General features: G+C 41.6%; 1 protein-coding gene across 11 annotated transcripts in view; it reads right to left on the reverse strand.

Moving 5' to 3' along the window:
• Positions 1-17,310, reverse strand: part of CSGALNACT1 (chondroitin sulfate N-acetylgalactosaminyltransferase 1) — a 345,395-nt gene that overhangs the window by 33,533 nt on the left and 294,552 nt on the right. For all 11 annotated transcript variants that reach the window (XM_030312497.1, XM_030312495.1, XM_030312499.1 and 8 more), the window contains one exon: positions 11,682-11,898. In XM_030312497.1, the coding sequence (XP_030168357.1) occupies positions 11,682-11,898 (217 nt within the window). The remainder of the gene's footprint in view (positions 1-11,681; positions 11,899-17,310) is intronic.

Here is a 17,310-nt window from a genome sequence, read left to right on the forward strand (position 1 = left end):
TGTATTTGTTGGCCATCTGTACGTCTTCTTTGGAAAAATGTCTATTTCTGGTCCTCTACCCATTTTTTAGTCAGATTATTTGTTGTTGTTGTTGTTTGGTTTTGAGTTGTATAAGTTAATTATATATTTTGGCTATTAACCCGTTATCAAATATGTCATTTGCAGATATCTTCTGATAAATGAATTCAGTAAAGTAATAGGATACAAAGTTAATATATAGAAATCAGTTACATTTCCATACACTAATAACAAAGCCCATACTATCCAAAGCAACTTATATATTTAATGCAATCCCTATCAAAATACCAACAACATTTTTCACAGAACCAGAATTAATAATACTGAAATGTGTACGGAATCACAAAAGACACTGAATAGCCAAAGCAATGAGAAAGAAGAAAAAGCTAGAGGTATCACAATCCCAGATTTCAAGATATGCTACAAAACTATAATGATCAAAACAGTGTGGTCCTGGCACAAAAATAAGACACACAGATCAATGAAAGAGAATAGAGCCCAGAAACAAACCCATGATTATATGGTCAATTAAGCTTCAATGAAGCAGGAGAGAATATACAATGGTAAAAAGACAGTCTCTTCAACAAATGGTGTTGGGAACACTGGACAGACATGCAAAAGAATGAAACTGGACCACTTTCTTACTCCATGCACAAAAATAAACCCACAATGGATTAAAGACCTAAACGTGAGACCTGAAACCATGAAACTCCTAGAAGAAAACACAGGCAGTAATTTCTTTGACATTGGCCACAGAAACATTTTTCTAGACATGTCTCCTCAGGCAAGGGAAACAAAAGCAAAAGACTACATCAAAATAAAAAGCTTTTGCTCAGGGAAGGAAACCAACAACAAAACAAAAAGGCAACCCACAAAGACCTTGTCTTTTTGAGACATTTTTTTCCTGGAAAACAACAGTTCCTTCTCCCAGAGGATATTGTACCACAGAGTACAGGGACTAATTAAGATATATTTGCAGTCAGAAAACACATATCCTAGTCACTTACACACCTATATTTTTATTTCCCAAGAGGCTAAAAGCACATCACAGTCTTTGAGTTCTGTTACTAATCTGAACGACGTAGAAAGAGGTAGTTGACCTTCGCTTACACTCTCAGTACATAGGTAAAGAAAGGAGTTCCAATGACCTGCCCAAGCTCTGGAGGCAGCCAGGCATAAAATCCAGGTTTCTTAAGGACCAGCCTGATATTTGTTTTTTTTTTTTTAATTTTTTTTTTCAATGTTTATTTATTTTTGGGACAGAGAGAGACAGAGCATGAACGGGGGAGGATCAGAGAGAGAGGGAGACACAGAATCGGAAACAGGCTCCAGGCTCTGAGCCATCAGCCCAGAGCCTGACGCAGGGCTCGAACTCACAGACCGCGAGATCGTGACCTGGCTGAAGTCGGACGCTTAACTGACTGCGCCACCCAGGCGCCCCCCAGCCTGATATTTGTATACCTAAGGTTACCCTAGCAGGATGAAGGATGTACCTATGAAATCTCACAGCTTTGGTCTTAATCGGTCTAGGACTCTACCACAAAGCTCAGTGAGTTTGTGTGGCCAGGAGGAGCATGGAGGAACCCTCAACAAAACTCCAAATGTAAATTGGCCATGGGGAAGGACTGTTCAACTTGCATTCCTGATGGGAGTAGTCAGGTATGACTGGGCAGTCTGGTGGACTGGGGGACAGGGTAACCCAAGGCCTATGTGGACGAAGTGCTGTACTCTTAGGGAGAGAACTCATCCCAAAGGGGTTCTCAACTTCAGCACCACTGACATTTTGAACCATATAATTCCCTACTGTGGAAGGAGTTTCCTGTGCATTTCAGGATGCCCAGCAGCATCCCTGGCCTCTACTCACCAGATGTCAGTAACACCCCCAAACCCCCACCTCAGCTGTGACAACCAAAAATGTCTCCAGACTTTACCCAACGTGCCACAGTAGAAGATGCAAAATAGCTCCCCTGGTCAGAACCACAATCTTAAGGAAGAATCAGGTTCAGTAAAACACTTGAGTCATCAGAGGTATGTGATTGTGAAACAATGTGCATCCCCAGTGTTATCCCTGCTCTTCAGCTGGCTCCTGTGGACTCATGGGTGAGTCCTAGAAAGATATGGGGCTTCAGGAAACACTGAAAGGCTCTTTACAGAAAACAAGATTATGAGGGGGTGTCAGGAGCTCAAGCCAGGACTTTTGGGGAATAAACATGGCAGTGTTGGCACAGTGATGGCTGCACCAGCAGCTTCCGTGGCATTAGTGAGTGCCAACAACTCTGTTGTCAGAGCAGTGAGTTTGCTTCATGCAGCTGATGCCTGGGCAGTCAGTGGAAGCTGAACTTATATTTGAGGATATGTGAAACGTCCCTGAGGGATTACTAGAAAGACTGGGAGTGCATAAGAGGTTGGACATCTTGCCACAGAAGATGAAAGAGAGAGACAGAGGAAGACTATGTTTTCATATAATTAGGGGTACTTGTTTTTATACCTCAGATTAAGTGGCTAGTGGAAACATGGACTCAAAAAGATTTACTGAGTAACTTTGTTGTGCAATGCATTATTCTCATTGGAATAAGATTTTTTTAAAAATAATCATTAATGGTGCCTGTAGGGGGACCAACCACCCAGGTTTGCCTGGGATTCTCCAGGTTTTAGCACTGAAAGTCAATATACCAGGAAACTCCTCAGTCCCAAGCAAACTGGTACAACTGGTCACCCTACTTGCCTCAGGGATCTGACAGCATATTGGAAAGAATGAACAGCTGAAGAGTATAAGGCAGGATGGACTCTCTGCAGCAACACTTTGGAGGTCTATCGAGTCAAGGGGCTGAGAAGAGTATGATTAATTCCTATTGAGTGATGGAGAAGGGGTATCATGGAAGAGGAGTATTCAAGCTGAGCCTTGACAGGTAAGAGGCTCCACACAGGTAGAGAGGAGCAGAGAAAGGGTTTCATTGGCTAAGAAGGCATAGATGCAAGGAAATTATATCACTATTCTTTTCTAAGTCAATTTTCTACTCAAATATATCAGGTATGAGAAGAAAATCTATTATTTAGCTTTAATTATATCCCATGCAAATGAGATAATACATAATGGCCCATTAGACTCCAAATGCTACCTAAGGTCTGCACTGACAACAAAAGGAAACTGCTTAGCCAAAAGGCATTGGAAAAGAAGACTACATTCTACCCTGAAGAGGGAAAAAGTATGTGATGGGGGCCTTCCGAAATCTGGCTATAAAAAATAATATTCATCTTTGGTTTTGTGGGTCTTTTCCATCCCCTCACCTCGAGCTAAATTACTATACAGTTCCTGGATTTCACTATTTCAGTAGTCTGATGAGTGTCACAAAATGAGACTGATTTTGACTTTCAACCAACCAATTGGGTGCCCATTTCAGAATAGCAAATGAAATCATTTCCAACTGATCATTTTCTAGTCTTGGGTAGATGTTTTCACATAATCTGTGGCTCAAATGAAATAAGAAAGAACCTCTATTAGGTCCCCAAATAGACACTTTTCTTTAAGTAAGGTGAATGATGTAGATTACTTCTTCTCAAACATACAAACCCTAAAACCTTCCTGGGTGCAACACTGGTGTGTGAATAGAGAAAGGGCCCACGGGAGAGGTAGAGGGGCATGAGTGGGAGGGAGGATGATACCGTGGAAACTACATTAGTTTCCTATATTCCTATATTTGATGATGACTTGAAGCCTTTCTGTTACACTCTAAAGTCTACCAGCCTCAAGGCTCATTTCACTCTCAGAGAGTCTCTAGACATTGTTTTTTAAAAATCCAGAAATCTCCAGGACCTCTTCAATGATTCTAGGCAGAAAAGGGATTTAAAAATCATTAAAGAAAATTTAAGTAAAAGATTTCCCTGATATTGCCTTAAAATATAAATGCTTAGAGAGGGATGAGAGAAGAGTAAGAAAGAAAGAACATAAAATAAAAATAACTACTAAAGTCTGAGGAGAATCATAGCAACACGAAAAAGGGTTCTCAGACCAGCTGGAAGTAGTCAAAATAAAAATCAAGCAAACTTGAACTGGGAAAGATTTTTAAAAATCATAAAAAAATCATTTGAATAAAAATCTATTTTTTTCTGGGACAGGCTCAGAAATAAGGATGCAAAGACAATCTAAAGCTTTGTTATTATGAGTTTCTTCCTGCTATCACTAACTACACCATGAAATAACTGATGAGCTTAAACCCAATAACCCAGAAGCCAAGGGAAACTAAACAGCCAAAAAGCAAATACAAGAATAATTTCAAAGGGACATCAGGTGATTAAAGAAAAAGAAGAAGAGCACGAGGAGGACAAGGAAGTGGATAGAGGAGGAGGAGGAAGAGGAGGAGGCATCACGTTTTAAGTTAACATGCTGTTGGTCAAAGGGAAACAGATACAAACAGGGGCTAAATGTGAAGCAAGGTTCCTGGGTACGCTCTCTCTATTCTTGGCCACAGGTAAAGGAATCCTGATGATGAAGTCCCCCAGACCCCAGGTGAGGCATGTGGGGCATTCCTGGGAGGGAAACAGCATGTGGAAACCGTGAGGTTCCCCCATGGGCCAGGACTAGGTCGATAGCAAGGGAGAACAAGCCTGCCAGGGTAAAAAGGCATCGCATCTCCATGAACAACAGTGGAGTCACTGAGCACACCAGTCACAAAGCAGCAGCCAGCAGCCAGATTGGGGGGTTGTTGCTCCTGTGAACTGCACTCCTACTCAGGGAGATGACAATATTGAAGCTCTGGCTTCATAATTTCTTGTAAATCCTAGGAATATCACTCATTTAATGCTTACTGCCTCTTAAATAAAGACCATTAAGATCTAGTGCTAGGAAGAAGCTTTTCTCCCCCAACAAATAACACCCTTCTCTCCAATAACTACTGAGGGCTGAAGTAAACTAGCCTTAGTTTTCCCCTCTTCCCTTTGTCTGCCAGCAACTTTGGAGCTGACATTTTTGACAATCTGCAATCTGCCTTTAGTCCCAGCTTCCAGGTACATTCTACATTTTTAATGAGTCTTTCTCCACTGACCTTTATAAAAATGGTTTTATTGAATTTTTAGTTTTTGTAAATACAAATAATTTTTAGGGTTAGTTGAGATGATTAAAATAATGAGACTAGGGGTGCCTGGGTGGCTCAGTTGGTTAAGCATCCGACTTGGGCTCAGGTCATGAATCTGCAGTTTGTGGGTTCAAGCCCCACATCGGGCTTTGTGCTGACAGCTCAGAGCCTGGAGTCTGCTTCAGATTCTGTGTCTCCCTCTCTCTCTCTCTCTCTGTACCTCCCCTGCTCACCCTCTGTCTCTCTCTCTCAAAAGTAAATAAACATTAAAATTTTTTTTAAATAAATAAAATAAAATAATGAGAGTAAATATCTTAATCCATATACTCTATGTACCCAGGAATCAATTTTGTCCCCAGGACCCATACCCAACACAGGTCTGGAGCATGAAAACTTGGCCTTTGTTCCTTGCAGATTCTACCCCATGCCTGGTCATCACCCCAAGTGATCTGATTCCTCAGACCCAGTCTTCCCTACGGGCCACTCTCTCTGGGGAATTCCAGGTTCTACATCTCTTTCTTCTGTCCAAGAAGGCATATTTGTTATAATTCTTAGCCATTTAGGTCTTTTCTAGGTAAGTAATTAGCAAAACAATGCTGAAGTGAAAAACAAAACAAAGCCCTAAATCTATGTGTCATAAGGAGTGTCAGGGCTGCAAGGGGATCCATCTGGACCAGTACTTAGATTTTACAGAAGATACAAAAGCCCAGATATATGAAGCAACTTGTAAAAGATTCCTCATTCAAATAGATCAGAACAAAGGGCATTTACATTTTAAAGGACATGCAGTGGAAGGATAATGTTTTAAATAAATTAATCTCATATAGTGATCACTGCAAACCAGGTACCAAAAATAGTGGCAAATATCAAGTATTGCTACCAATAAATGACTAATGAACATGACATAATCTTCAAAGACGACAGTGGAAGAAACGGAAGATTCTATTCTCCCCTCATGTGGCTTCCAGTCCTAGACACTTCCTCCAGAAGAGCTAGGGAAGCAGCCAGGGCGGTGATAAAGTGGCTCCAAGGAATGGCTGGTCTGGGGAGAGACAGGGGGCCCCAACTCCCACTTCAGGATCTCGGTAAAGGAAGAGCCAAAGCAGAATATGTGGTCTCTCCACATTGTGTGGAAAGTAGAGAAGGACAGTAAGGCTGTTCTCATTACACTTTGTGAACTAACACCTGTAAAAAAGGTGGAGTGGGCAGGAGCAAAAGAATAAAGATGACCAGGGGCACCTGGGTGGCTCAGTCGGTTAAGCGTCCAACTCTTAATTTAGGCTCAGGTCATGATCTCACGTTCGTGGCATCAAGCAGTGTGTCAGGCTCTGCACTGACAGGGTGGACTCTGCTTGGGATTCTCTCCCTCTCTCTCTGCCCCTCCCCTGCTTGTGTGTGTGTGTGCTCTCTCTCTCAAAATAAATACTTGAAAAAAAAAAAAAAGGTGACCACAGTTAGTGCAGATCCTTCTTAAAAGCAGAAAGAGGAGAAAGGATGGGAGATGCTGACAGATGAAGCATCTCACATGTACCCCCACAACACAGACACACAGACACACACACACACACACACACACACACACACACACACACAGAGCCAATCATTAAACAAAAGGCCAAAACCTTATCTTCTTTCCTCTTTTTGATTTGTGGGAGTGGAAAGAGCTGCTGAAGACAATAGGTGAAGGTAAGAAAAGTAAGCAAAGAGAGCTGATTCTCTCTGATGTTCCAGGCCTCAGCCCTCCACTGAGGGCCTGTTCTGAGAGTCAAATCATCTTCCACTCTAGTACAAAGACCCATCCACCACTAGACAGAGTGAGCCTAGCACAGCTCACATCCATCCCAGGGCACAGAAGAGCCACAGGAATTGGGAATCTTCAACAAAAGCTGTACAAAGCCTCCACTGAGTTCTTTCTCTCCTTCCTGTGTTCTTGGGAGACTGCAAATACAGCAAATAAAACAAATACACTACCCTCAGAACATAGCCAGGAGTGGGATACAAACAGTTCTCCATCAAGTTGGGGAGGTAGGCAAGGAGAACCCATCCACACAAAGTCAGAGCAAATGGCCTGTGTGGCCATCTCCATGCCATGCAGAAGGAGGCTGAAGAGACACCTCACAGCAACCGTGCTTCAGGAATAGTAACACAGTTTAAGGAAGAAAGAAAAAGATATTAATAAGAAAGCAATAGCATTAAAAAAAAAAACCTAGTCTGGAAGAAAATACAATTCAAACAGAAGAAAACGTCTTACAAATGTTTCACACTTCCTTAATAATGTGAATTCAATAAAAAATTCAAAGAAGCAATGATAAAAACAACAGATTAAAAGGCACATTCTGTGCTGAGAAAGTGAGTTGAGAGCCCGAACAGACAAAAGTGATAAACTAAAAATAGCAAGGTACAAAATAGAGACATCTGAAAACCAAATTACTCACCTAAAAGGAAAGGCTGTGTAAAAGCAGATAATAGACGAAGGATTACAAAACAGAGAGAAGCTGATAAATGGGGGAGGTCTGTGAAATACGCAACTGTGTCTGTAAAGCAGAGACACCAACAAGCCGAGCAGGAGAGGTATTCACAATTAAAACACCAAAAAATTTTCCTGACGTCGAAGAATCCACAAAACAAAAAAGAAAACTCGATTAAGCACAGGAAAATCTCAGAGAAAACAACAGACACTGAGAGGAGACCTGTCCTGATTAAGCTATTAGGATTCAAGACTAAAGAAGGAATTCTTCAGGCAAAAGGAAGTCATTCTCGGGAGAGACCAAAAAAGTCGTCCTGACACTTCTCCACAGTATCATTGGATGCCAGAGGAATGTCTACAACGTCCTGAGGAAAGAGTGTCCTGAGGATTTTAAGTCCAGCCAAGTGATCCTTAAACTAAAATGACCATAAGCAGACTCTACTCTCAAGCACTTACAACCCTTCTTCTTTTTTATAATTTTTTTAATGTTTATTTAGTTTTGAGAGACAGAACAAGAGCAAGGGGGGTGCAGAAAGAGAAGGAGACACAGAATCTGAAGGAAGCTCCAGGTTCTGAGCTGACAGCACAAAGCCCAACACGGGGCTCGAACTCACAGACCACAAGACCATGACCTGAGCCAAAGTCAGACACCAAACCAGCTGAGCCACCCAGGGGCCTCTAATTTACAATGCTTCTAGAAAACCTTTCTTGCCTGTGCACCATAGCCAACCATGACCTCAGGACTGCAGCCGCTCCTGCCAGGGCTGCTGGCAAGGACACAAAACCCACCCAAATACCAGCTCTGTGGTTACAAAACAGAACGTAAAGGCTGCAAACCCTGATGAGGTAAAAACAATAAATGGGATGTAGGAGAGGGAGAAAGTATAACTGCTGATTTCCTCTTGTTATTGTAATTTTCCAGTCAATCTGTTCTAAAGTTAAAAATACGCAGCAAAAAAATACATAGTAATTCCAATATTTTGTTTTGTGAAACCTTTTTTTAAAAAATTTTTTACAGAGATCTCTTCAGAACTAATTACCTCTTACAGCAGAAAAACATTTTCTTTTTGTTTTTTTTTTTAAGTTTATTTATTTGACAGAGACCAGGACAGCATGAGGGAGGGGCAGAGAGCGAGGGAGAGAGAGAATTCAAATGAGAAACCTTTTCTTAAAGACCAGAAATTTCTTCAGTTATACTTCAGATTTGTTTCTATAAATTAATTCAGGTAAAATTGTAATTATTTAATTACAAGCAGAATATATAGTATATCTCATGTTATATTAAATTATTTCTAGTTAGCAAGTTATTCTTCTATGTGCATATATTCAAAGAAAAGTACCTATAATGGAGTTTAATTAATGTTAAGAATGATTAATTGGGGGAGGGAAGGCCGGGAGTTTTTAAATAATTCATTCCTTGTGTTCTGTATTGTTTAAATATCTTATAATAGCTATATATCACTTTTATAAACTAAAAATCCATGTTTAAATTATAACAGCCAAAAATAAAATCTTTCATTGAATTTTTAAACAAAACATAAAACATATGGTAACTACATAAAAATTTACAAACCAGAATTCAAAACAAGGAAACAAAAGTCACTCATGATGCCATCTTCAGGGCCAACCAGAGTTAGTATCTTCTAATCTTGGGATGGAAGGGATTTCATAAAGACAATATCAAATATTCAATAAATAGACCCTTGTATTTTCTCCAATACTCTTATATTTATATTAATTCTATTTAAATATTTAATTGAGCGGTGTTTACTTTGAGTTCTGGTATGCAATAAGAATTAAATTTTTTCTGCTATGATTAGTTGTCCTAAGGCCATACACTGAACAATCCATTCTCTGCTGGCTGCTTTGAAATCCACCTCTACTAGTTCTGACACAGAATTAAATACTCTCAGGATTGAGTACCCTTTCTCATCTCATTTTTTCAGAGACCCAACACACTCAGAAACCCCTAGAGTTTCTGAGTGTCCTCTGTCCTGGGAAGGCTTTCTTATGGCCCACTGCCCCTGGTCTCCATTTCTCCTGGAGCTCCTAGCTCCCTTCAAGTGGATGCTAGTCCACCTGAATGCAGGCACCATCTCTGGAGCTCATCTCTTTACCCCTATATCTGGTCAAGTGTCTGGCATACACAGGCCTTCCAAATATCCTACCCAAGTAGCAAGCCTTCCCACCCACCCTCTCCTGCCTATGTACCACATTTTAAGACATGAACTAGATGTTTTAACTAGAAATGTAACATTAACATTACATTTCATTTCATCATCTCAATGTTGGAGACTGGTAAACTAGTCATTTTACCTTTTTCAACAATATTTCCCTTCTAGTTTTATTCCTATTACTAAATATTTGCAATCCGGTCATATATAACCAAGAGAATCCTGCTACTCCAGGCCCCAGAGTCCCATGCAGAGGACTGAGCAGACACTCCTTTAGCACAAGCTCTACCTTGCCAAGCCCAGCACGCACAGTGACTGGCCTTCATGACTGGATGACACAGATTTCAGGGCCCATAATCTGGCAAGCTCTAGGCAGCTTCCTAGCCAAAGAAACTCACTGTCAACTAGTGCTAGAAATGGGCACACCAGCTGCTGGGAGCAATGATTTGACTTAATGCTCAGTGCCAACCACAGGTTCAGTCCTTCTCAGGAAATCATGCTTAATCAACCAGCAGCACTCTGACATCCTAAAGAGAATGCAGGGAACACAGAAACACTGAAGGAAGGCTGCGAGTAGCTAAAGCTCCATAGACACTTTACTACTGGAGTCAGAGGACACTGCCAACACTCAAGTGATGGTCACAGAGGGGACCTACAAATCAGGAACAGTTGAAAAGATCAGCCCACCCTACTCCGCATGGTGTCACAACTGAAGGCACAACTCCCGAACCTGGAGAAGAAAAGACAACAGACATTCTGATAGCTGTCTTTAAAGATCTAAAACTATGATGTATAAGAAGAAATGGATTAGTTCAGTCATTTCCTCAGAGGCTAAAACTAGACCCACAGAGTATAAATCACAGGGAGGTGGACTACAGGTCCAAATAATAGCCAGCTTTATATCTGAAGCTGGTCAACAACAGAGCAGCCTGCCTGGTGAAGGAGGCAGTTACATGGCACAGAGAACATGTGTCAGGGATGACCAGGTGATTTACAAAAGTCTCTTCTAAAACTATTGAATTCTGACCCTAAAATTTATTTAGAGAAGGGCTGGTCTTCAAATGTAAAACTTTAAAAAGACTTCATTCATTATCTAGAATTCTGAGAAGTATCAACCACACCCTTCTACTGAGCACTACCAGCTTTTAATAATGTGAATTTAATGATAAAAGATTAAAAATAAATTTTGATCTTCCAAGATTATAATTAAACACATATTAACACATATAATGTTTAAAATAAGCTGGCTAGCTAAGTGAGCTAATTAATCCTGACCAACGTAGGAAATGTTAGTCGTTAACAGCTTACAAGAGCCAACACTGCACAATAGAGAGCTTGAAGACACATATGTAAAAACTACATTACTGCATCTGAAAATAAAATCGCACTTCGTCTTCTTGAGTAGCTACAAAAATGAACGCTTGGAAACTTCTTGGCATAATTCTAAATTTAATCTCTGAGGAGATGTAGGTTAGAATAAAAAATGGATTCCGATTCAACCCATGGCAGCCGCTGCAGGAGCAGGACAACTAACTAAGGCTTCCTGCAGCTGGAGGCGCACATCCTCTATCCAAGTCCACGGGCCATGGGGATGATGGCTTTCCAGAGTCTGGGAGAGGCCTCACTCATGCCCCTGGCTGTCCCCAAACCTGAGCCCAAACTCAAGCTAGGCCTGAACACAGCAGGCAGTGAGCCATCTTTGCAGATCCTGATGAAAAGCCACCCTTCCGAATTTTCATTTCTTAAAGTAAATCTGCTTGTCTGGCAGTTTTCTGGTTGCTTTAGGGAAAGGCAAATACAAATGATAAACTTTATGTGAAGAAAACAGTTGAACAAGAAGAGAAAGGGGCCTTTGTATTGGGCAGAGGAAATGCAGGAAACACCGGGAAATGATATCAGCATTTAACACACACCACAGTGAGGAAGGGAGGCATGTACCAACAAACAAACCTGAAATTCTGCATGAACTGCCGGAACTTGTCCGCCCTCTTTGCCAGTGGCACGATAACGTTGATGAGTGTGTTGGCCATGTTGAGCTTTTCTTGTTTTACTTTCATGATAGGGCCAAATGGTCGAAACAACACAAGTCGTCTGAATTCGTGCTTCTGCTCCCCTTTGAAGGTGAGCTCATACAGAGTGCCTTTATCCCTTTCGGTGCGGTAGATCCCTGTCAACAGAAATACAAGGATAGTCTCAAAAATTAACCTTGGCTGCTGAGTGTTTTTTATAGCTGAGATCTAGCACAAAATGCACTTTTGAAAACATTAAATCAAGATGAAATCTCTACATATAATAACTATTAGAAAACCCCAAATGCTCCTGTGTTAAAAAATCCCCCCAAAAATCAAAATACCATCAATTTAAAAATCACATTTCTGAAGAGCTTCATAAACATGGAAAAAAGTTTGTAATGTCAGATACAAAACTGTATTTATACTAGAGGCATTCAAAAAAGGACTGTAAGGAAATATGCCAAAATAGGATTGGCTGTGATATGGAATGGCGTGTTTTTTTTCTTTTCTGCTATTATCCACACTTTCAGCAAGATGATTAGATAAATATTATAATTATTCTACCTACTTAATTTTAAAAGAATGTTAAAATTATCTCTTAGATATTATAGCCATTTCAGATGAACTGACCATAGCAATTTTGGGGGTACTTCAGAGCGGCGCTGTGCAAGTTTCTGGAAGCATTAAAGCACACGACACATAAAATACCCAACACAATGGCAGGCACACATCTTATTTAATTTCATATTGTCCTTCCTAACTCTGAGGAGCAGCACAGCCCAGTGCTCCAGAGCCAGACTACTTGGGAGATCTATTTACACCCTGCCCCCAAATGAGCTCTACACCATGTCACTTGTACTAAAACACCATGGTCTTATTTGTCAGGTTGAAGTTGTGACCTGTCAACTCTCAGGATGAACCTCCTAAAGGCCTGATCCAACAGAATTTTTCTATCAAATAAGCAAACGATTCCCTGCTGCCTAGGTCCCATTGCCTGCCCGACATCACTGGTATTGTGTATGTTTTTCCTATAGTCAGAAGAAACTCTTGCAAAAATCCAGCCAATCACCAGATAAGCTCCCTTATCTTTCACCTCTGACTTGCCATGTTTTCTATTCCATCTTTCTTCCCTCCTCTTAATCCCCACATTAGCTAGAATGCACCTTCCAGTCTTGGGAGAAGCTACAAAAGTACATCTCAGGGAAATACCCGCCTGGGGGGAGTCATAGCTCTCGACACCTCTGATAAAGCACCCCTCCTTTCTTCCTCACTCCCTCTTCTCTTGTGGGCATAACAGGACTTCTCCACAAACACTGCCGGGTTCTCTTCCCCACTCTCTGCAGAGTAGGAGCTTTTCCTTTTACAGCCCTTTTCCTGTTTACAGCCTCTTTGATCCTGTTCAAAGTCTGGATCTCCTTCAGGTGCCACAGAGAGGTGGAGTTTGGTACTGCGGATTTTCAAGGTAGTCTCATTTCTCACAGTTGTCCCAAGGGCCTGCCTCAAGATTCCAAATGCGCAACCTGCTGGCAGCCAGTCCGGATGATTTAAGGACCAGAGCAGAGTTACAAGGACTGACTTCTCTTCGGAAGTCTCCATCGCTTCCTTGGGTAACAGGGCATACTGCTCAATGGCTCTGAGAATCAGGGCAGCTGAGAGAGGTTTTGCTGAGCTCATGCTGGAACAGAATCCAGAGTCCCTGCAGGGGTCATTCATGGAAGAAAGAAGAAGGTTCATTTCTTGGGAAGCTCAAAGGACTTCTCTGAAAATGTGAAGTGGTTCCCTTCAAAGTCTGTTAATTCTTTCAGGCAATTAGTGCTTGTGGAGGAAACAGCCTCTTCCCCACCTCTAACTGTTGTCTACAGCAGCTGGGGAAACCACCAAATTCCAGGGCAAAAATAAGGCTGGGCGAGTCAGCAAGGAGTTTGCATTTGCTAACGGAGCGTGTCTGCACAGCTGAAACAGGCCTGCCAGGGGTCGCTGGCTGTGCCTTGTCAAACTTCTGTTATTGGGGTCAGCAAGCATACCTTTTTCACACAGCAAGAAACCTGCAAAAGGCTGCTGACAGTTTAACATGCAGATAAAAACGTATGTGAGCCAAAGATTGTTTTTTAACTGAGTCACTTTCTTAGCATTAGATAGGGATAAGAATCATAAAACATCTGAACCCACATATTTGAGAATACAGGTAGAAACATACACAAACCCATCTGAGAAGATGGACATCTACTTACAAAGAACCCAGAGAATGTAATAGTTCTTATCATAATGATTCTCAAGCACATAAGAGGAGCTGCCTTTCGCAGAGCATGTATCATCAGCCTGGTGCGACAGGGTGGCAGCTTTGTTAAAATGGTTTCCAGGCCTGGCACTCCTTACTGGGAAGGCCAGAGCAGCCAGGCTAATCTTGCTCACCACAATGTCAGCTGCTTCCTCATCGTCTTCTACATCCCATGACTCGAAACAGTTATTACATCAACTTTGTAGCGTATTTCCCCATACTTTGCCTAATTAAATTAATGATGTCTTATAAATCTGATTCAGATCTCTTAATTCCCTCTATTTTAAATAAGTTATTTAAAACTCTCTTGCAACCTGTGTCCACTAAAACCCACACCTAGCCACCCACCCACCACACCCGCAGGCACATCCTCCCACGCCTGCACACAGGCCCCCTCAGTCTGATTGTAACACAAAGGACCGCTCCTTCATGGATCCCTGTGCCTCCTGGAAATCTTCAGTGGTGGAAACACAAAGGGGCTGAGAGAAAAGGGGGACAGAAGCCTTCTGAGACAGAAATGATTTTTCAGCCAGTGAGGTGGCATGCACACCAGCAAATGCAAAGCAAACCAGCTTTGCATAGGATTGCATCATTTTTATGCATTATGTTAATTAGAGATCAAAATAAGAACTTCGCAGCGAGCTTAGATTTTGGTTTAGATACCCTAACTGGCACCCTCTTTCCCCTTCTTTCTCTCCATAGATGCTAAGTTTACTTTCAGTTTCGTGTTTCTGTTTCCTGAGCAAGGTTCTTAGTGCTTGTAAGTAAAATCTTATTTTACTCAAGGGCACCAGACTCTAGGATGACCAACTACATGGGGATACCTCCAGGCATCCAAAGTATAGTTCCCTGGTCTGCGGCAAATGGCTGTCCCTTTAGCAGGCCAGGAGCTAACCAGACATAGGCCCCCTCTCTACAACCTGTCCTCAACACAGGACCTCAGAAATCAAGATGCTGGAGGTCAAGGAGGTACGACTCCTTACCCTCACACTCCTGCTACCTTCACTCAATATATGTGCTTAGGTTGTGGCCCAGTCCTGCACTGCTGATCCCAGAAGTTTCTCCACTGTCATCCCTGCCTTCCCTACCTTCCCACATGGAGCCTGGGTCAGGTCTCCCAGCACAATAACTACAATCCTCTGCCAACCCGTGTCCTACTTCCAGGACCCAATCCATTCTGACATATCCTGTGGCCCTCAGCCTTCCTACAGTACCATTCTAATCCTGCTTCTCTCTCACAAGCTTCTTAGAGCCTAGAGAATAAAGTACCAACCCCATGTCCAGGCCTTCAAGACCCTCCATAATGTGACCTCAGTGTGCTATCCTAACTGCAGGCCTTATCCCTGCCTCATGAGAAATACGGGCTCTAGGCAAGCTGCTTCACAATGAGCATTTACAACTACTTTTTCCCCTTGGAGAAACTGGAACCCTCCTGAAAAGCTGGTGGGAAAATGGTACAGCCACAATGGAGAAGAGTTTGGCAGTTCTTCAAAAAGCTAAACATGGAATCAACATATGATCCAGCAGTTCCACTTCTGGGTATGTACCCAAAAGAAATGAAAGCAGAGACTTGAAGAGATACTTGTGCACACATGTTCATACATGCACTGCTTATAATACTAAAAGATGGCAACAGCCCAAACCTCAACCAAGAGATGAATGGACACAACACAGTAGACACACACAATGGACTACGACCCAGCCTTAAAAAGGAATGGGATTCTGACACATACCACAACATGGATGAACCCTAAACCACGTGTTTGGTGAAATAAGCCAGACACAAAAGGACAGATATTGTATGGGTCCACTTATATGAGGAATCTAGATTAGTCAAATTCCTAGAGACAGAAAGCGGGCTGGTGGTTACCAGGGATTGGGGGAGCAGGAAATGGGGAGTTAGTATATAATGGGCACAGAGTTTCAGTCTGACATGATGAAAAGGTTCTAGAAATGGGTAGTGTGATGGTGACACAATAATGTGAATATGCTTAATGTCACTGGACTGTACACTTAAAAATAGTTAAAATGGTAAATTTTACGTATACTTTACCACAATAACTGCTGAAAAGGCCTTGAATTTTCTCAAGACACATTTCCCCACCAGTCTACCTTTTTTGCCCTCCTAAATCTGATCCTCCTCCTTTGGGAGGATTCCCATGACGTTCTCAATCCAAAGTGGCCATTCAATCCTTCAAACACTCTGGTCTTCAGAGATTTTAAACTTTTCATTGCTGAACTAAGTTTTTTGGCCCCTAAGGACTTTGGAGATCATCTAGGCCAGCCTTGTCATTCTACAGGTGAATAAACTGAGTCACAGGGCAGTTGTGATCTGCCTGTGTTCACCACACTTTTTAATGCCTGACTGGAACATACCACGTGTGAGGGTTTGCTCCATAGAGGTCACTTTTCATATTCGACATTAACAGCTCAGAGCAGAGCAGAGATGCAGGACCATGCAGAAGTCAGAATAAACAATATAAAGTCTGTCATAAAAACCACTGTTTGGCTCATTTACCCACAGATAATCTTCACATCCACCCTTAGAACTTTTCTTTTACTTTCACACACAATTGTAACAGTTATTAAACAATAATCATCTAAATTCATAGTCTACAACACATTCAAAGTAGTAAATTTTAAGAGGAATTCTCATAAAAAAATCTTTCTACCAACAAAAGAAGAGTATATGGGAAAAGGGAATCTAGAACTGGTAGAAATGCTGACAGTAGTACCTAGTGGTCTCCTGACAACAGTGCGGGGGAGGCAGAACATTATTTGTTTTTTAATTAAAATGTCTGAGACACTGAATATAAAGAAAAAACACTCATGTAACTTGCCTTGAATATATCACTGTAAGAGCATATTCTCCTTACTCCTATTCAAGAACACAAACAGAAATACCCGAGAAAGATTTTACTCCTAACATTAATTTTTAACTATTCTGGTGCTTTAGTGATTTTCAGTTAGAAAATTCTGCTTAGCAGGAATATGTACCTCATTCCCAGACCCTGTGGGATAAACGAGACATTATTACAGTGCCATCTGTTGCCGGCTCTGTTTTCTTAGGGAAAATAGTAGACATCTGACATTGTGAAAGAGATGTTCCTGAGAATGCCCTAAACCTTCAAATGCTCAGGTACTCTACGTAAGAAATTCTCCCCATAAAAACCGAATAAAAAGTGACCACTCTAAAGCTCTTCCTCAGGTAGGGTAATGTCTGTGTGTGCCTTGCTTTCTGCTGCATCACAGTGCATCCGTTCACAGTAACTTCTGGATGTGTCCCAAC

The sequence above is a fragment of the Lynx canadensis genome, chromosome B1 (genome assembly GCF_007474595.2).
Source record: "Lynx canadensis isolate LIC74 chromosome B1, mLynCan4.pri.v2, whole genome shotgun sequence".
Classification (NCBI taxonomy): domain Eukaryota; kingdom Metazoa; phylum Chordata; class Mammalia; order Carnivora; family Felidae; genus Lynx; species Lynx canadensis.